Below are 21,446 nucleotides of genomic sequence, written 5' to 3'. Positions count from 1 at the left end.
GCAAGGAATGTAAAAAGTGTGGTCCTTGGAGCAAAGATTGCATTGATTACCGACTACGTGTGATTCGTCTTCGAGCTATAATCCAAAGAGTCCTCAAAGAAGCTACCCAGAAGAAAAAGATGCAGAGTTAGATGCAAGCTTGGCACTGAAGGATGGGGATTTTGAGAGGGACTACTATGTACAAGAGATAAGCAAGAACCGGAAGGTATGGCTCATGAATTTCCCCGCTTCTATGGGTTGCCACATGAGGATCCTGAAAAGTTTATTGAAAATCTGGAGTTTACAGCTCTGATCAAAGTTTTATGGGTTGCCACATGAGGATCCTGAAAAGTTTATTGAAAATCTGGAGTTTACAGCTTGGCACTGAAGGATGGGGATTCTGAGAGGGACTACTATGTACAAGAGATAAGCAAGAACCGGAAGGTATGGCTCATGAATTTCCCCGCTTCTATGGGTTGCCACATGAGGATCCTGAAAAGTTTATTGAAAATCTGGAGTTTACAGCTCTGATCAAAGATAGGAATGCACCTGCAGTGCTACTACAGATACTGACCTTTTGTCTAGTAGGAGAGGCTCGTGTTTGGCTGCAATTCCCATTAGGAATCCCATAAATCCCAAGTAGGTCACGGGAACCAAAAGTGGATCACCACGAGGTAATGAAGCAAGCATGTGCTCCATCCTCATGGAAAACTTCCACTTCCATAGACTGAGAATGTTGAGGAGTTGGCAACACTTATTACTATGAACTTGCTAAAGGGTTTTTGTTTCTTGTGATAGATTAGGGCAATTTTCAGTCAATTCAACAAGCTTGAGAACCTTACTCAACTTGGGACTTGTCTTGTCCTTAACAATTTTATCTTCCTCTTTTCCTCCCTAAATTCCAAGGAAAGTATCAGAAGCTTGATCTGAGTTGTGCTGCCATCTCTTTCTCATAAATCTAAAGATGAGGTTTTTAGACTCAGAACTGATGGGACAGGCATGCTTTTGCACTAGTCATGTGACTCTAGATCACATCCTCACACTATGAGTTGTCATTGAGGAGGCCAGAGCACGGAACATACGGTTTATTTTTTCTTTGTGGATTTTTGCAAGGCTTTTGATAAAGTGCCAAGAGCTCGCCTCATCAGGCGCTTGTTACAACATCTAGGGTACAGTCAAGAGATCATCTGGGTAGTCTTGGCACTTAATGAGAGTCTTAGGTAGGATTTGGATGGCCTACAGGGTGGATAGAGAGGAGATTCTGAACAACTCCATGGTCAAACAAGGTTATCCATTATCACCAACTATGTTTGGCCTCTACATCGACAAGCCTTAGACACTAGGAGGGGCAATCTCAAAATTTGTCCGCTCCTTCTTTGAGATTCTCCTCCGTGCAGATGATGTGGTCTTGCACCGCTCTTATCTCGAACGACACAATCCATGCGAGGCACATGACTTGAAGGTCAACCTTGGTAAACCCAAGGTTATGATCTCAACACATCTAGGGTAGTCATGCATGGAGAGCAATTCACCTTTGATAGATTATCGGTGGAGGTCGTCGCATCCTACATATATCTAGGAGTACTTTTCTTTGTAGGCCTAGGGCATTAGTTGTAGTTAGCATTTGGGACAGTCAATTAGTCATAGGGCAATAACATGTTTTAATAGCAGCCCAACAAAGCAACCTCCTTTACTGCTTGTACCATTGGCTAGAGATTCATCTCCTCCACCTAAGAGCGATATGTTCGAGTGATTAGTGGGCCACATGAATACTCTCATTGAATAATCCATTAAGAAAATATGTCCACCATATGTCAAATATTTGTGGACACTCCATATTGGGAAGCGTCAATCTCTAAAAAACTTAAATTTGAAAAAAAGGAAAGGGTTATATTTCAAAATCTGACAAGAAAACAGAGCCAGATAAACTCTTGAATTGGTTAGACACTTTGAGCTGTAATACTCAAGGCCAATAAAGAAATCTTGCTTTGGCAACCTTGCATCTTGAAAAGAATGCTTCACATTTGGCTCGGCATTTATGTAGCTTCAAAGCTGCATGTTTGACATCATTGGAGGTGAATAGTGCACCCTTTCCTGTCCTACAGCCCTAGGATCTAGATGTATGAGTACATATTTTTATTGATAAATATTGGCCAATATTACACCATTTGTTGGGATCATTTATATCATCCTATCTCATCAATACTCGAGGGCTCCCAATCCAGGTCTAGGCCACACAACAAGACCATCCTAATAATATTATTAGTATAATTAATCACATAGCCATGGCAATTACTAGAACAAGACCATCCAATAAAATTATTAGTATAATTAATCACATAGCCATGGCAATTACTAGAAAATTGTTCACAATATCGGCACATCAATGTCTTAAATAGCAAATCTTAAGATGCACATGAAAGCAGGCTATAGTCACATGATATTGGAGACGGGTTTGTTTTCTAGATTAGTTGCTATGATGATGACTACAATGCACTTAGGCAAGGTGCATTTTGGCTTTCTCTTAGCCATTGGGTTTTATGAATTTCATATCATTAAATTGCTCATTCCTCTAGTAATACACTATGATGGTAGCACTCTGAGACCAAGCAAGGGCACCTTGACAAGGAAAAGAGTATTGATGCTTGGTGTTCAACTTTGAAGTAGATACATAAACCTTTTCTTGTCGTTCATAAGTAGACTTTAGATAGGATAAGTTTCTCTCAAAGTGCTCTCTCTCTTTTTTGAAAAACAAAACTAGGAATAGAAGAGAGTCTCAACATAGGATATAGAATGGTGTGGAGTGAACACTCAAAGGAATCTCTCTTTTGAATCTCTCACACCCTCACAAGTATTGCATGGCTAGAGGGGAGATGAGACGAGAGGGCACAATGAGAGAGCACACCACAAATGACTAATTGTAGAGTATATTAGTTAAAAAAGAACGAATGTATACATACCTTTTTAGGATTATGGTTAGGTTTCCAACCCTTGGGCCTTTATAGCACTCTTTATGCTAGTGCTATACACAATATGAACACATGATGTTGAGAAATGAGACCAAAAACTCGACAGATGGTGCTCTGTGTGCCTGCCAGTACTGAACATCTGTGGGTAGATGATGGGTGGCTCTCTGTTGTTGAAATTGTATCCAAGCCTTGTAGAATACCAAAATAATGGAACAATAAAATCAGGGGTAGTGGAAGCTAGCCAAGACCACTCCCTTGGATCCCAGTCAAACTAACCAAGAGGTTTCCCTTGAAATATCCAAAGCCTCAACAACCTCGTCTCAGCAACAACTCTAGTATGGATGGATCTAACTACCAAACACTCCCGAGGCATCCTAGTTTACTAATGGCTGAGTAAAGGTGATTTTGTGAGAGGTGTTCGAGGTACAATATGAGAAAGATGCTGATTCTCCTCTCACTCCTAAACATATGCCCTACTCGCCGAAACACCCAGACCATTTTGAACTCAGTATGAGGTTAGTGAGGACCAACAAGGGTCTCTCCCCCGAGACATTAGTAGCCTAGCTCTCTCCTACACTTGATTCTTAAGATGTATTGCTTTTCTAGTATTGGTTTTATAATTTACTTTCACTATATATAGTAGAGGTGTGCTAGGCACATCTAGTTTCCCTACTTGAGGTGTATGAGCATAATGTATTTTAAATTTTGGTCTCATAGGTCACACACACACACACACTCACACACACGCACGCACGCGCACGCACACATGCATGCACGTATGTTGTATGCATATGTACATGTGCAAAAGTAGACCTCTATTAAGTATAACCAAAGTAGACTGGTATAACCAAAGCTACAAAGACTTGTATTAAGTATAATGTACATGTGCAAAAGTAGACTTGTATTAAGTATAACCAAAGTTACAAAGAAACCAAGAGTAACTCGTGCAAACATCAACATCCCATATGACATTGACACATCTCTATATTTGCAAGGTAGCTTGTTTTAAATTATATCCCTTTACTTCCATTTTGCAGTCGCAGATCAATGATCCAAATCTGTGGCTACTTTTTGGGATACGGAGTAAAAAAGGTAAGCATGTTTTGCTTTCCTTTAACGTGGGTTCCTTATGATTTATCAGAAAAATATCCAATTCAATGTGCATACATTCTCATTTGATAACAAGAATCATGTAACCTATCCACAGAGATTGCAAAAAATACAGAAAGTTGGGAGGTAAAGAGGTCATCCTTTCAAGAGAGCAGTGCAACATCACCAATATCTATTGCAGTGGCCAAATATTATGCACCACTCTTCAACAGCAATATTTTCAAAGTTTCTGTGGTAATGTCTTGTTATCTATTTGTGCAAATCTGTTTTTTGTACCATCAAGTGTACTTCTTTACTAAGGTGAATAGTCTACCAAAGATTTCTTGAATGTTAATTTTATCTTTGAAGTATTCTAGCACTGCTCTTATAGCTCAACCATCCACTTGTGTCAGATTGTATTTTTTGCAGCATTATTGGGATCAATGACTTATCTAGGCTTTTGGAAAGTAGAGCATGGTCTCAAACTATCTGAGGTTACACTCAAAGGTGATATCATTGTCGAATTTATAAACTTTGGAGGCTTATATCTTGTATATGAGTGAATTACTGTAACTAAAACTAGACTATAGTCCTAAAACATTTTTGTAGTCATTGATCATAGTGAAATAGGGCAGAAATCCCAATCTTTTTTTTTTTTTTTTCCAAAGAAAGGAACCTTCTATTAATGCTTGAAAGATTTCATACAAGACAACAGCCCCGAAGGTGAAGAAACCCTCGTGGAGTGAAGATGTGGAAAACACCTGCAGGCCAAGCCTTGCAGAAACGAGCACGCCTCTCAATAGTCACCCTAGAGCTTGGCGTCCCACACTCCCAGGTGGACCGTAGAGTATAAATGATATCCTGTCAGATGGCAACCAAGGTAGCCGAGGGTGGAACCGGGTGCTCTTCCATCACGAGACTGTAGCGATCCACCTAAATGTTCCAAGCCGTGATGGTGGCTACCACCTCCCAAACACTGTCTTCCCTAGGGGAAGGAGGAGCTAGGGCGTCAGGGGGGGTTGCCTCGTGGAGTGCAATCCTCTGAATGCTCTGACCTTGTATCTAGTAGGCTTGGGAGATCTCATCAATCTGGAATGCGTGTCCTCCCTCTGTCAGCCAAGCCACCATCTCCCAGGTGTAGTCTCTGTGAGGACTCTGCATGCGTGTCATGATCCTGAGGGCTCTCATCCAGATCCTTGCTGCACTACAATAGCTCCATAGGCAGTGTGGGATAGTCTCCAGGACACCATTTCAGCAGCAATGGCACTGCCCCTCCACTCGCATCTGCTCCAACCACGGGCCGATGGGCAATCCTCCTTGGGCTACCAGCCAGAAGAAGTAAGAAATCTTCCTCGGCCGCAAACCAGGCCACAACTGCATCCAAAACCTAGAGCGAACATCTCGGGGCACTCTCTGGGTCTCCCAGTGTCTCTCCCTTGAGGGAGTCCATTGCGACGAATCCATCTGAAGTCTCCTGCCAATCCGTGTGGTGTAGGAAAAGAAAGGCACGTCATCTATCGTCTCAGCTAGGCTGCCCTTGGAGGGCCAGAACCACTCCTCGGGGTCCCACTAGACCTCCCTCAAGGGTCTACCCTCCCATAGCCGGGCGCCATCTAGAGGCGTCCTGCTCTGAGATACTGGGAGGATCGATGTGCCACTCCTTCCCCAAGCATCCTACCACTTTGATCATCTACCAATGTATCCCATCAAGACTCCCATCCATCTTAGGGTCACTCCCAGTGAGGGGCTGTAGCAGGCCTCCAGGTCCTACATGGAAGAAGCCGGGGTGCGTGCTGCCGCGCTGCATCAAAATCCTCAAGGGAACACCAGTAGGGAAAAACTGCCCCAGCCATGTGCTCTCTCTCCAAATGTGAAGTCCTTCCCACCATGACTTAGGAATGGCTAATTCGATCTCGCCCATCCGCTGCCCTGCCCCTCTCAGATGCGCTAGGGCGTCAAGCCTCGTCTCTGCCTCCATAGGTAGTCTGCTCCAGCGACCAAAAGACCCTGTTGGACCATTGTCCCACTATGCCCAACCAATGTGAGTCCACTGCCCAAGCATACGTCCCTCCTGATCTCTAATCTCTAGCTGCCACATAAGGGGCTGACGCTCGAACTCCTCTCTGCATCTGGGCAAAGCATGGATGAGACCCCTTGCTAGTCTCTGCCAAACCCTGTGAAGACTCCTCATTAGGGGGGAGCCCTTCCCCGTAAGGGGGGCCTCTGAGAAGATCCATCTATGTGAAGGTTGCCACTGTCCCCCAGTGTGTGGGGTGTTTCTCAAAAGCCCTCTCTGTAAGAGGAGCTTCCAAGGCTCGGCACCTGGGGTGAGGCCACGAACCCCCAGCTTGCCCAGAAGGGCCCTGCTCTACATCTCCGAATCAATGATACCCAAGCCTCCCAGTGCCTACAACATGATCACCGTCTGCCAAGCTACTCGGGCCCTAGTATTCCTCGTGCTATCTGCCGTACCAACCGTCAGAGCTGCCCAATGCATCCTCTGTGAAAGCACCAACAGGAGGCAATATACCAGGAAGTGGCAAGAAGGACCTGGTTTGCCACTAAGGCGCAACCTGCAACGGAGAGCTTGGCCGAGCTCCAATAGAGAAGCTTGGGCCGAACTCTCTCAAGGACCGGGACAACAATCTGCTGCTTTGCTATAATGTTAATACCCACCTGGCATCCGAGGTATCTTGCTGTCTGGCCCCGCGGTATCCATCTGAAACCAAAGTCACTCCCCCACTCACGGATCTCCTGTGTCTCCTCAAATCCCGTGAAGAAGCCTATGGATTTTATCCAATTGATCCATGTCCCCGAGGCCTTACAATAGATAGCCAAGGTGCCTCTAACTCTCTCTAGACTCGCTGTGGTGCCCTCAACATAAAGGTCGTGTCATCTGCGAACTCTAAGTCAAGGAGCTCCTCCTCCTACCTGATTGGGAGCCTCAACCCTTTGAGACCCGCCACGTGTGATCTCAAAAAGTAGCCCAGAGCCTCCGCTACAAACAGGAAGAGGAAGGGAGCTAGTGGGCAGCCTTGGCGAACGACCGAGAGAGAGGAAAGGCCTCACCTGTGTGTCCTATCATCCGACTAGAGCTCCTTGCATATAGTGCTGAAACTCCTTTGACCCATCTTTCTGAGAAACCCAATCTCCTCATAGTGCCCTCTAGGAAAGACCACTCCACCATGTCGTAGGCCTTCTCAAAGTCCAAGAGAAGGATGGCCAGTGGCTGTGACTCCTCCCTGGACCAATCCACTACCTCCCAGAATGTGAAGATGTTGTCGAGGATGCTGTGCTCCTGGACAAACCTAGTCTGTGTGTCATGGACGATGTCGGTAAGATGAGGCTGTAACTGCAAACTCAAGACCTTGGTGATGATCTTGTATGCAATATGAAGCAGAGTGATCGGCCTCCACTGTTGAATATCTTACCTATCTCCCCCTTTCGAGATCAAACAAATCCACCCGTTGCACAAGGACTGAGGAAGAAGGCCTGTGTTGAAAATCTCCTAGCAAGCTAAACAGAAGGGGGTAGGATAATCTCCCACAAGTTCCAGAAGAAGGCTGGAGTCAAGCCATCCTCCCCCGGGCACTTCTGGGTCGGGAGAGCCTTGAGGGCTTCCCAAAGCTCCTCATCTGTGAAGGGCTCCTCAAGTCTGCTGCATAAGTCCCGCAAGACTACTATCGGAACATGATATCAAACTAGCTCTCAGGCCACAAGACCAGCTGGGGTCATCCTCTCTATCTGAAAGAGCTGGCTATAAAATTCGGGGAAGGGGGAAGTGAAGAGGAGGAGGGGGAGGGGTCTGGGGGAGGGGGGGCAGGGGGAGGAGGGAAAAGGGCGACCACAGGCCCCCTTGCTGATCAGGCTCGCCGGGGCTCTGGATTGGCTCCTTCACGGCCCTCGTCGGGCTAGCATCTGTGGCTTCCAGCATTGCCGCATCTGGAGCTCCTGGGGCTCTCTGCTGCTACAAGGGTGGGTGCGGAGGATGAACTTCCGAAGTTGGAGGATTGACTTGATGGATAGTGGCCTCTGCTGGTGGGGGAGGTGACTCCTGCTGCTCCTCTTTTGAGGCCTCTCGGTCAACCCTATCCCTCTCCTTGTTGTTGGCCCTGTGTTTGTGGCGTTTGCGCACCTGCTTGCTTGATTTCTTTTTCTTTTTAACCTGTGCCCAATTCCCTTCGGAGGGGGTAACCCATGGGGTCTGGGACTCCTGCTGCTCCTGCCTGAGAGGGCGCTGAACTCGGGCCTGCTGACTCTGTTTACTTTGTGGAGGAGGGGGGGGAGGTGCACGAGGGTGGCCACGGGGACAATCTCTGGCGAGGTGACCCATCTGTCTGCAACGAAGACACTGGCCTGATAGCCCAGAGATCTCCACCCTCTAGTGAACTGTGCCCCCTGCCAGGGTCTCGAGAAGGATCAGCTCTAGAAGGGACTCCGGGCTCTCCACCACTAGTTGATCCTGGGGACTCCATCATCTGCTAGGACAGAGGCGGTCTGGCGGGGACTCGAACAGCGTGCCAAATGCTCGGCCAATGGAAGGGAGGATGGCTTGATACTCCTTGGGGAGCCCTGGGAAGCCGAGTGTAACCGAAAACCGTGGAACATGGTGTGTCGTATCCATGTCCTCCACTGTGAATCCATGATACCAAGAAAAGAGGTAGACAAGGTGCAGGCCAAGGAAAATGGGGCTTTGCTCCACAAGTGTCGAGGCGGTGTCAAGGGAGCTCAACTGGATGAGGAGAACACCTCGTCCATAGATGGTGACCTCCTGGATGTGGCCACCCTCTAATGTCAAGCTCGCCTAAATCCACTCTCACACCTGTCTCCGTGTAGGCGTGAGGCCCGCAACTCTACCCACAAGCGCCTTGTCCTGGAGGGATTGGACTGCCTACTGTACCTGTTGCTTGTCAGCTGGGGAAAGAAGAACCTTAACGGCTGTGGGAGTTGAGGGTGTTGCCATAGAGCCCCTATGGCCAGACCAAATGTCACCACCAAGATTTTCTTTCACCATAGCAAACACGAGTGCTCCCACTGCAAGGAGGCAAATGAAAAAGGGACGAATCGGAGAGGCAGAGGAGAGAGAAGGAGAGGCTAGGGGAGGAAGGAGGGAGCAAGGGGAGGAGGAGGAGGAAGGAATGAAGAAAAGGAAGGAGGCAGGAGAGGCGGGAGAAGAGGAGAAGAAGGTGGGAGGAGGTGGGATGGCGGGGGGGCGCGCTGGCGGGAGGGCAGAAGGGCGGGAAGAGGTGCGAGGCGGCAAGGAGGGGAGGCGAGGAGGCGGAAGGGAGGGGGCGGGGGAGCAGCAAGGGGGGGGCGGAGCGGGGAAGGCAACAGGTGGGGGGGCAGAGATGGAGCAGGGGAGAAAGCAGGGCGGGGGTCAAAGGTGGAGCGGGGGAGATGGCGGAGGTGGAGAGGGAGGAGGAGCGGGGGAGGCAGGGCGGAGTGGGGGGCGGAGGTAGGCGGAGGTGGAGCGGGGGGAGGCAAAGCGGGGTAGGCAGAGCGGGGGGAGGCAGAGAGGGCGGACGGTAAGGCGAGGGCGAGGGTAAGGGCAGAGGGTAAGGGTGGAGCGTAGGGGCGAGGGCGGAGGTGGAGCAGGGGGCAGAGGTGGAGCAGGGGGCGGAGGTGGAGCAGGGGAGGCAGGGCGGGCAGCAGGAGAGCGAACAGGCCGTGGGCAGCGTACTTTGTACCCATGTTTATGCGTCAATCAGTCCGAAGTGGCATCCTCCATGGAAACCAAATCCTTGTTCTTTTTGTTCCTTGTCATGGTGTCATCAGAAATCCCAATCTTTCACATCAATATCAATCAGATTAGATAAGTTAAAACTTTTTGCTTATAGAACTACAGCCTATAAAAGACAATGCTTGAAATGGTGGTGATTCAGTGTTGTTTAATTACTACCGGCTAGCCAGGCTTACCTTCAAGGTTTTTCTTTGGTTGCCTCTCTTACCTTTACTCCCTTTTTGAGGCACTACAAGGTGACAAGGAAATGAAGTTCTTTTTCCTCCTGCCCCCCTCCTGCCCCTAAGTTGGCAGTTTGGGCATTGGCCTTTGAGTCGTCTTTATACATCCACGAGTTCTACTATACCTATGAGTACATAATTGCAAGCAGATTGTTGTATTTATATTTAGCTATGGTAGGTGTATTCTGTGTGAAATGTACAACTTAACGACATGCTTGGGACCTTAAAATTGCAACTGTGCGCCTCTTCCTTTGTAGGCCCTCTTCTTGTTATTGCTAATCTTTGGTTGAGGTCTTATTCTATGATGGCTTGTGGAGAGGCCTAGAAGTGGCCATGCTTGAAATTGAAGGGGATCTTTGCTTGGGGATGATATATTCAGTTGAATCATTTATTTTCAATGTTCACTCTTCCATTGAGTCTATAGGTACTACTTTGTACAAGCACCTAGAGGATGAGGTGGAATCGTGATGGAGCAGGACGACAACAAGGTGAGGGAGATAAGGAGAGGAAAAGGTGGATGGTGGGGATGAGTGATAAAGGAAGGGGCGGAAAAGGCTGTAGAGAGATAGTGGAGAGAGAGGAGGATAGAAGAAGTTAAAATTTCGAACATATCCCACATCATATATAACAACCCAAAGGCCAAAGGAAATATCCATGCTAAAATTGTAAGGGATGTAAATTTCCATTCTCTCGCAACTAATCAAAGTTGCAACATCCATATTATCATCACAAAATTACTCTGACAATTCACGAATGAGAGCAGCCAGACATATATATATATATATATATATATATATATATATAGAGAGAGAGAGAGAGAGAGTCAACACCCAAGAAGAGCATTACGACAAGCAGGGAAGAATATCACCACAATAACAGAAAAAAGGAAGTCGGAATAAAGAAGATAAATGGGATCACTTATATTGACAATACAACCTCCGAGAATGCCAAGGTTAAGATCAGAGAATACCAAGACCTATAGGCTATAGCCCTTGGGAAGCAAGCCACTGTTAAAAATAGTAGGAGTGCGGATTGGAAGAGGAGGGATAGAAGCTAGACTCAGGTCAGGAGGTCGACGAATTAACCAAGGTGAGAGATGGATTTTTATCCATATGACAGAGGTCCCTGGAACTGGGCTAACCAATGATGGATTTTTAGTTGACAACACAAGGTTGCTCTCTAAATTTCTGTCACCTGGCCAGGCTCAGAAGAGCTGTGCTTTTACACACATGGCAAGCTACAGCAGATTTTTGTTGAGAGGGGCAGCTTGCGAATGGTCAGGGGGAGACCACAAGGTCCTTGGAGTCTTGAGAAAGAGATGTCTCCACATCTTTTATAGAAGGATGGATATGGCCTTGTTTGCCTGTGTGTCTTGTGTTAATGGTCTGTTTGGTCTGTAAATGCTACCTAAAGTGGATATCTTTATTTATTCTAATCTTTTTTGCCTAAATCAATGTAGTCTTCTGGTTCCCAATAGATAAATAGATTAATATAGTTAAATGTAGCCAATAGGTTTGAAGTTAGTTTTCCACATCTTCCTGTGGACTCACGACTTCTTGCACTATTAAGTTGAAATTCTCAGTATTGAGCCTGTTAGACTGTAGGAGTCGTTATTGAGGACGAATTGTGATTTTTTAAGTTCTTCACTCTGAGGTTCGATTCTTTAGCTCATATATGAGCCGTTGATTTCAAACTTGATATACTTCGGTGTTATGAGTTTTAAACCAGTTCATGTAGTGACAACCATCACACTCTTGCAGGTTCCTATCAACATGATTATGCAGTCGTGACAGAAGACAGATTTCCTGACTATGACATTGTAAGACATCAATAGCCTGTCTGTTACAAATGGCTCCACATGACATGGTCTTCATATTGGGTGCCTTATCTGATACAATATTTCCTTGTTTCCAGTGGGTTGTGACACAAAATATAGCTGACTATTCAGAAGCGCAGCAGAATCTTATAAATCTATACACCTTGGCTCAGAAAAATCTTTCTTACTGGACACCAGCTCAACCCAAAGTAAGGATTGTATACATGATCATAGCTGGAACAATTCATTCTGTAATCGTTGTGATCAAGAGTTCTATGGCATCACGTTGTCAGAATATCGCAATTCTTTCTGTTTCAAATATGTATTTCCTTTACTATTCCATTTTTCCAGGACCTCAAAGAGAAAAAAAACTACATTCTTATACATTATTTCTTCGCTCTGTTGATAATTATAGGCAGGAACATGTTGTCTTCATTGCTTGTAGTGTTTTAGTATCGATGACACAAACACCATGTAATTTGTGCAGGTTTTTGAATTTTCATGGCTGGGAAATCTATATTTGGCCATGAATCAGTCAGTTGGTCTTGCATATCCCTTGCCACCCCCATCTTTCTACAACTTGACTCAACTTTGGACTACATCTACTCTTGGTATGAATTATCTGCTGATGGCTATCTCTTGACTTAGGGCGTTTTATAATTTTCCAAAATTTGAATGTTCTAGCCATCTATTACAGTCATTAAAATCCATGATATTAGACATATATACATGCTCCATGATGTATTTTCTGTGAGACTGAAGTAGAGTAATCACTGGGAATTATTGCACAGGAATCCTTTCGCTTCAGGATTTGTACTGTCTCAACACATTGACAGGAGTCCAAACGAGTTGCTTTGCTGAACAAGCTGATTCTCACTGGGGCATTGGGGCTACAAAGTCAGCAGTATGTACTTCGTTTTGATCCCAATGCCAGTAGAATAAACAAGGAAAACCTATGGGATTCAAATGTGCATTTAGTGCATGTAGCATGCTTATACATTGGAAGTAGGAAAAAACTAAACTTATCAGAGGGTATCATTCTTACACACCACATTCCATACTGTAAACTGAGCTGATTTAATGTTCAAAGTAAATGGAACCTTTAGAGCGCCTCCAAATCATGTCATCTTGGTAATTCTCTTCACAATGGAAGTATGTTCTTCTTTATGGGATCCAAAAGCTCCTGAAAGAGTACGGTCTGCTGGGGTTTGGGAACACTTAATCCTCCTCCCTGGATAGGGAACTCGAGTTAACCTCTTGTGATATTGAACCTAGCTAAATAAGAAAGCTTACCTTCCATCTGCTCTAATTTACTGTAGGCATGAATTCCATCCAACAAATTTGGGCTTGACTCTTGCATCCTTACCAGGCCATATATTGCTGCATTAGAATGTCCTTGCTCCTTTGATTTAGATCGAATGCAATTTGGCTCAGATCACCTCACCAATAAGGAGTCTCAAGCTCAGCATATTTGGTGAGGGGCATAAACAAAAGCAGGACATCCGTATCCTCTTCCCACTTCCCATACTCAGGATGAAAGAAAGCTTCTGATCTTCTTCTTTCTAGTGACTCTAGCATGGATGATCCTTAATATTTTGACTTGAGTTTGAGTAGATAAAGGGCATTTAAGCTTTCTACTCAATTATATAATTCTCCTGATTTAGACTCACAAAGCAAGGCAGATGGGACATAGACACAAGGTGGACAAAAATGGGAAGTGGAGAGCCAATTAAGGAAAGCACGTAGGGAAGTAGACTGGGGTACTTGGAGATGGACCCTCGATCTCCCCCGTGAAGGCATAGGGCTGGGAGTAGGGAAGGGAGAACTCTTTATAGGGATCGACTGCAGGCATTGGACCTCGAGGCTGCACAGCTAGCTCCCTAGCCTCCAGATGCTACTGAGGGAGCAGATTCCTTTTTTCTTACGGCATCGAAATAACCTGCCATGTAGATCTTAATGAGCTCCTAATAGTGGCCCACCTTTGGCATCGAAGAGGGAGAGACAATAGGAGGTGTTGCAGAGATGGAGGAGACGGGAAAGGCTGGAAGATATGAGGGGAATGTGGGGAAGAGGGCTAGGAGGGGGTGGGGAGGGGAGGAGGGGAAGAGGGAGAGTGGATGCCTCGACGGGTATGATCAAGCTATGGGGTCAGGAGAAGGGGTGGAAGGTAGACAAGCAAGGGCGGGGGAGCTATGGGAAGAGGGGAGAGAGGAATTGGCGCCAGACCGTATGGGCATCTCTGGATCATTTTTGGAGCTGGTTTGATGCGGAGCAGACGCAGGAAGAAGGTGCACAGGTGTGCGGGAGTATAGGAGGTGGTTGGGGGCAAGAAAGTTGGCTAGAGCAGCCTAGGCCAGTGGTTGGAAGCCACGTGGTCCAACAGGCCAGCAAAGGCCCCCAATTGAGGCTCAGGAGGACATTTATAGCCGTCTCCTTCAAGTCCGCTGGCAGGGACAGGCTGAGTTGGCCTGTTTAGTCGGCTATTTTGCAGGGGCTTCAGCCCTATAAAAGGGGGCCCCAAGGGCCTCATTCAGTATCACTTGGAGCAGCCCTCAGACAGCAGTTAGGGATTCCTTGGGCCTTATCCAGGAGGTGAAGGAGACCCAGAAAGCGGCTGCAGGCTACGCTTGAGGTGCTTCCCACCTAGGCTGGCTTTCCGGACAGCAACGTGGCCTATGCTGATGTCAGCACCTTGTGCTTGTATTCTTTGCTTGCTGGAAACCCTGCCCAGATCTGCTCTTTCCATCTGTAGACAGCCTTACCAGATCTTCCCTCCATGGTGGCTCTCCTGTGCCAGGGATCTCCTCTCTTCCTCTCTGCTGCCCACATGGCAGCTCATGTGCTGCCCATGTGGCAGGCCCATGTCCTATCCTATCATATTCTATGGTTCACCCTCCCAATGCACTCCTCATATGGGGGCCGGGAGGTGACCAACCCTAATCCAACACCCCGTCTCACCAACCCACATTGGCCCAATCCAAATCTGTCAATGAAGATGCTCGAGTAGCTCCCGTGTCGTAGTTTTTTGGAACACTTTGGTATCCTCAATAGTCTTTTCCTGGGATTTCAACTAGTGGCTCCTTCTCCGCCAGGTCCGATTCTGCTTTCGCACACCATTCTGGTACACAGGTCCATCCTTACCACACTTGATGGCACCTCCACCTTCCGTTACGAGGCGGCCTTCGAACTCGAGCACTCTAGTTACTAGCATTCTCCAACTATGCTCCTCATGAGGAGTGAATAGCTTGAAGTCCTCCAAGCACCAAGCTCTCAGGGTCTATTTCAACCCGTCCTCCATCTGGGCTAGGTCTGCAACCAAACAACATACCCGAGACATCATTTCCCAAGCATTACCTGGACCATGAACCTCTAATTGTGGTTTTGTGTTGTCCCCCTCTAAGTCTCAGCCTCTGTCTGACCCTGAGTCCTTAGGAGGTCACGTCGAAGAATTAGCAACACCAGCCAAGCACCTAGATGACTTCAGGCACTCATCACTATCCATCACCTTCACAAGGTTTTCAGACTACTCTCCTGACCAATCCTCAATGTTGGACATCTTGACAGTAACACTAGTGTCCATACACCTAATCACAGTAGCACTCAGAGTTGCCACCAAGAAAAGTTCCTCTATGACCACCAGCTGAGCTGACTACTTTGACTCTGAGCTAGCACCCTTCTTCTGATGATCAGCCTTCTTCTTTTTGCAATCCTTCACACAATGACATGGCTCACTTCTTCTCTTTCTTTCTCTTCTTCTTCTTGTCTTCACGTGAAAAGTCTGTTCCTTGGTCAGATTCGTCCTTGGGCTTGCCTTTGCTAGGCTTACCCTTGCCCTTGCCTTTGCTCTTGTGCTGAGCTATTAGGGCCTTGTCATCCTTATCCGTACCATCATTCTTCTTTTCGCTCCTTGAAAATCACCGATGGAACCAGCTCCTTGAAAATCACCGATGCTGTCTTCTGGCCTGCAATCATCGTAGTCACAAAACTACTATAGCGCTAGGGGAGCGAGCATTCCCATCAATAGCCTTGCCATGTGGTCGAGCTCGTCCTTTGACCAATTGCCGCCAGCTGATCCCGCACCACCTCCATCTTGGTGATGTGCTCCTGTGTCGATTCCTCTTCATACATCCTCATTCCATACAGCTCTGTCTCGAGGTCCAAAATCTCACCTCGTACATATCCCTCAATGTTGTCCAAGCCTCGAAAGAAGAGTCAGCCATGTGTATGTGAGGAAGCACTATATCCTCTGTCATATGTACAATGATAGCCAAGGCTTCTGTATCCCAGATGTGATATGATCTAACTGAAAGAGGGTTTGCTGGTGTTAGCACCATTGCTATCGTTGATGTGGCTAGGGTAGTCAGGGTGATAAGAAAAAAAAGAAAGACAACCAGGAATTATGTACTTCACCACGTCAAATAGGTGAGACTTCATAGGGATCAGCTGCAATGTGGGCTCGTAGATGATGAGCTTATGAACCAGATTCCAGAGTATGTGTCTTTGTAATAGGCACCGAGACAAACCCCCACAAAAAAAAACTGACCGAACATGGATGACACAGACTCAAAGAGAGACAATAGACTACACAGCCCGATACAGATAAACTTGGAACTGAACTTCCCCCCAAAAATCTGGAGAACAGTCAGCCTCAGAATACTATAAACCCACAGCCAAAACTCCTAAGCTTCCATCAAGGACAACAGCTCGTAACTCTGCTTTTCCTTGTGATGGTGTTGTTCTATTGTCTTAAACGTGGATGAGGGTGGCTGTGAAGGCGGATTAGGCTCTACTGCTTTTGTCTATCCAATGTTACAGGAAGGAATGTGGGTGATAACAGAAATGATGTAGAGAATGCGTTGTCTGGCTATGATCATATGAAAGGGCTGTTGCTGGAGGTGTCTTCCGTTGGGTTTGTGCGTGATTGCTGATGAGCTATGGATTAGTAAAGCTTGAGGCGTAGCTGTGTATCATTTTCTGCTGGCTGAAGGACTGTTGGCAACGTGAAGTATGAGCGTGGAGTACTCTGTGGGCAAGAGAAGGATACATACGCTGGAAGTGGATTTGTAAGGTAGAGATGGTTGATGCGATCTGATATTCCAGTCCCTTTCACTCTTTGGTCGTTGCCTGCAGCTTTGGGGAGAGTTACGAGCTGTTGTCCTTGATGGAAGCTTAGGAGTTTTGGCTGTGGGTTTATAGTATTCTGAGGCTGACTGTTCTCCAATTTTCGGGGGGAAGTTCAGTTCTAAGTTTATTTGTATCAGGCCGTGTAGTCTTTTGTCTCTCTTTGAGTCTGTGTCATCCTGTTCACTCAGTTTTTTTTTTGTGGGGGTTTGTCTCGGTGCCTATTACAAAGACACATACTCTGGAATCTCGTTCATAAGCTCATCATCTACGAGCCCACATTGCAGCTGATCCCTATGAAGTCTCACCTATCTGATGTGGTGAAGTACATAATTCCTAGTTGTCTTTCCTTTTTTTCCCTTATCATCTTTTTGGCGATCCTGCTGGGGACAGGAGGAGTTTGAATTGAGATTGGGTACTCAAGACAAAACGGCCTAGAAGAATTGACTGGGGAATTTTGCTTGAATTTCTGTGTGGTTAGGGATTGAAACTATGAAGACAAAGCCTTGCATGAGAGTGATTCATTGTGAGTTATGTGGGGAGTGTGAACACAAGAGAGATAGATGCCTTGATGTTGAACTTCGGGTGATACGTCTCCGTGCTAAGGTTCAAAAGGCTTTGAAAGTGATTGGTCTTAGGAAGAAGAATGCCAGTCAGATGCAGGTTAAGTTTTCTTCAGTAGAGTGATTATTTTTGTTTTCTTCCCAGAAGAGGTTGGGTGGTATTTCTGGTTGGAAGTGTGTTTGAGAAAAGTTAGTCAAGAGGAGAGATGGCTCATGAATTTCCTCGATTTCACGGGTTGCCCAATGAAGACCCAGAGAGGTTTTAAGAGTGCTTGGAGTTCACAGCTCCTATTAAAGACAAGAATGCTCCAGAAGTCCTTCTTCAGATTCTATCCTTTTGTCTGTTGGGAGAAGCGAGAACTTGGCTGCAGACTTTCTCTGCAAGGATGCGTGATGATCAGGGTGCTCAGAGAAACCCGACTTATCCAGAGGTGAGGACAGCTTTCCTGGACAGGTTTGTGTGTGTTAGAGATTCTGATGGAATTTGGAGAGAGCTATGTTTATTGCAGCAACAGCCGACTCAATTAGTGGATGAGTATGTCGGTAAGTTCACTGTGTTGTGGAATAAATGGCAGGTGGCCTTACTACCTGAAGTTTCTCCCATAGTCATAACAAAGAATAGGTTTGTTTTGCTGGTCTGAAGCTGGAGATTAGGATAAAGATTGAATGTAAAGAGCTGGTCACTTATGAGGATCCTCTTAAGGTAGCAAAAGAGAAGGAGAGGAAGCAGATAAGATTGTCACAAACGATGCAAGAGATGCCAATGGTTCAGCATGTGCCTGAAATTCTCTCTCATGTGAAGCCATAAATACAGAAGCCAGAAGTCAAGAAGGAGGAGAATATAAAAGAAGAAATTCATGAAATGTCAGAGCTTATGAAGAGTTTGAGTTTGAATTTTATGAAGGTAGGGGAAGAGGTAGATCATCGGGTTCTTATGGCAGAGGCAGCATGCCTTCTTCAAATAATTCAGGCCCGTGGCAGGCAGGACGAGGTCAAGGGTCATTTGCACCTTGTGTCCAATGCTTTAATTGTGGAGAGTGGGGACATTACAGCACACACTGTGATAAGCCTCCTCGTGCTGGAGGTGATGTTTATCTATTGCCAACAGGGTTAAATAATAGGGTGAATGATCATAGTGTAGAAGTAAAAGATGCAGGTCAGCCTAGTACCTCTGGAATCCATAAAGCCACTGCAGAAGAGAAAGGGAAAGGTAAGGCAATTACATTTGGCTTGTTGGAGTTGGAGGAAGTTAAAGATGTCATGCCATTAGGGAAGAGAGATACAGAAGAGGAGGTTAGTCTGAGTGCAAAGAAGGGGAAGCAGTCTGAGGAGATGATGACCTACCAAAAGAAGAAGAGCAGGAAGCCCAGAAGGAAGTACAGAACAGCAGATTATCCCATGGGGAAGGAGAAGGGAGATTATGATTTGGTGGAAGATCTTTCAGTGAGGAAACCGGACACATGGGACAGAGACATAGAAAGAAGGGTTTCAGGCAGCCACACACTTCTCTCAGTGTTCTTCAGACGAATTGCTGCGGACTACTATTACGCTCTCTATTCTACCAAGGCCTCCATCCTAGCCAGATGCAAAGATCAGCATAGAGTTTGGGAGCACATGCCTAGTTTGGTCAGAGCAGAGATCAGGACTCACTTGGATGTCGCCTCAGGCAGACTTCATACAGAACAAGAGCATCTTTGATAATATCTTCTCATTCTGGCTACCAATTTAATGGGCCAAGGAGCTTCTGGTCATATTTCTGCATGACTTTGAGGAGGCCCATGAGAAAGTGGATCAGAGGGAACTCAACTTGCAAGCAGTGGATATTATTCTCTCAGCAGATACAGAGGTGTACTTCCCACAAAGGTGATGGTTGGATGCCAAACACGAGATGGATCTTCACGGATGACCACAATAGACCCCCTTCTTCTTCCCTCTTGGCTGCGATCATCAGAGCTTGGTCGCATATCAAACTAGCCCTCTCATGGGTTCCTTCGTAGACACAGGATTTGCAATGGTCCAGATGGGAGAGGGGATAGACCACCAAGGTGGTGCTTGGAGAGTTTTTAGGGAGCAGACCTCGCTCTAGCGTTGCATGATAGCTTTGGGCTTGTGAGGCACACACATGCGCACCCTACAGATTGATGCAGCAATATCCCTTGATTGGCTTGAGAGAGCAGATTAGACTATGGGTATACAGATTCAATGGCTGGGCATCTTCTCCGGTACAATTGTTCCTTTACAAGTTATATGCATCCTTTGGACCAGGAGGGGAGAGAGTTCTTTACGAGATTGTAGACAGCTGAGACTAGTCAGAGTGATAAATCTAGTCACTAAGGATGCTATTCTCCACACGATCAGAGCAGTTCACTTTATTAATGGCTGACGGTACATAGACCCTCTCCCTCCGAGATCTTGTGACTCATCATGGGTAACCCATGGCGTCTTTGGCGTTATGGTGGATGCCCACCTACCATGGATCCTGGAGAGTGGCAATGATTGATGAAGCATTGCCCTGTAGAATACTCTAATTCTTTGATTACACAGGAAACGATGCTAGATGAGGTGAGTTTCAGAGCCTGCAATACATACCCATCCAGAGAGCAATTAAGAATGTCATAGTAGCTAGTCCCCGCTATGCATGATGGAGTTTATGGTTTTCAACCTTGTGAGTGACTATCATGAGATTGAAACTGCACTATGTTGTGTTTTTAGAGGATGAGTTTGGGAATGTTCCTGGATTCATCTAGGTATATAAGAATGCTCACTTTCAGAGATGGGTTTGGACATCCTAACAAAAGAGAGATTTCGATGTTCTTCTTGCTTCACCAGCATGGATTCACGCTCTTTACTAGGAGCTAGGCTTTTGCTGTGCAGACCCTAGATGCCTGCAATCTCTCACAGCTTTAGAGTCCATTCATCTTTGCATTTGGAGTTGCACAGAGGAGGCGTGTTTCTTTACACAGACCTGAGTCTCCTTTTATACCTTGGCTTGAGAGATCATGCTAGTGTTACTACATGGAAGATGATCTTGTACACCCTTATGGCCGCTTGGGGCAAGATTCAAGACTCCTCACATGCTGCCAGCGGCTAGGAGAGCTTCATCCATGAGTGAGTAGGACTTCATTCTTCCCATATGGATTCAGAGGGCCTTCATTGCACTTCTACTCTCCGGATTGGCTATAACAGCCTCATATCTTTTCCGCATGATATTGTGTGAGGCTGTACTTGATTTTATAATGTTTCTATGTATTTTGGCCATACTTAATAGGAGTTCTCTTTTTTGCTCAAAAAAACAGAGAGCATAAATTTGACTTAATTGGGGACTCTTTCTCCAAGAAGAGGATTACGTACATAGGCTTGTCCATAGTATGAAGTGTATACATTTTTTTGAGCATGATACTAGTACTCCATGATATTGTGTGAGGCTTTACATGATTTTATAATGTTCCTATGTATTTCAGTCATACTTAATAGTTGTTCACTTTTTTGCCAAAAAAAAGAGAGGATAAATTTGACGTAATTGGGGACTCATTCTTCAAGAAAAGGATTACTTACATAGGCTTGTCCATAGTATGCAGTGTAGACAAAATTTTGATCATGATACTAGTACTCCATGAATTTTGTTGCACATTTTTGCGAAAATTACATAGGGGAGTCTTCAAGCATCCAGCAAATGATTAATCTGTACCCATTCACTCTGCAATTTGTCTAATTAGACCTGATTGGTTTTGTTTCAGATATTTGCGGAACACTTAGGAGCCAACACAAAACCTAATCTGGATATGATTAGGCAGACCCGGGAATTTGTGGATACATTCAATGAATTGCAGTTCAATGGAACTAAAGTTGCATATGTATATGGCTACCCGTTTCTTTTCTTTGAGCAATACCTACATAGCTCGCATGACTTGTACCTGGTTGTTGGATTCGCTCTAGGTATTCCTCTTT

At 45.9% G+C, this 21,446-nt stretch overlaps 1 protein-coding gene across 1 annotated transcript in view; it reads left to right on the top strand.

Annotated features, from left to right (window-relative positions):
* The window catches only part of LOC147884650 (uncharacterized), a 76,417-nt gene that overhangs the window by 27,501 nt on the left and 27,470 nt on the right, over positions 1-21,446 (top strand). The window contains exons 16-23 of the mRNA XM_087397479.1: positions 3,986-4,040; positions 4,156-4,292; positions 4,451-4,544; positions 11,759-11,817; positions 11,913-12,023; positions 12,302-12,425; positions 12,606-12,718; positions 21,236-21,434. Coding sequence (XP_087253605.1) covers positions 3,986-4,040; positions 4,156-4,292; positions 4,451-4,544; positions 11,759-11,817; positions 11,913-12,023; positions 12,302-12,425; positions 12,606-12,718; positions 21,236-21,434 — 892 coding nt within the window. The remainder of the gene's footprint in view (positions 1-3,985; positions 4,041-4,155; positions 4,293-4,450; positions 4,545-11,758; positions 11,818-11,912; positions 12,024-12,301; positions 12,426-12,605; positions 12,719-21,235; positions 21,435-21,446) is intronic.

This window comes from Dipteris shenzhenensis, chromosome 26 (genome assembly GCF_047967505.1).
Source record: "Dipteris shenzhenensis isolate YYH24624 ecotype China chromosome 26, Dip_SZ_1.0, whole genome shotgun sequence".
NCBI classification, from domain to species: domain Eukaryota; kingdom Viridiplantae; phylum Streptophyta; class Polypodiopsida; order Gleicheniales; family Dipteridaceae; genus Dipteris; species Dipteris shenzhenensis.
The sequence above is the reverse complement of the archived record's forward strand: the minus strand, read 5'-3'. Positions and strand labels throughout refer to the sequence as shown.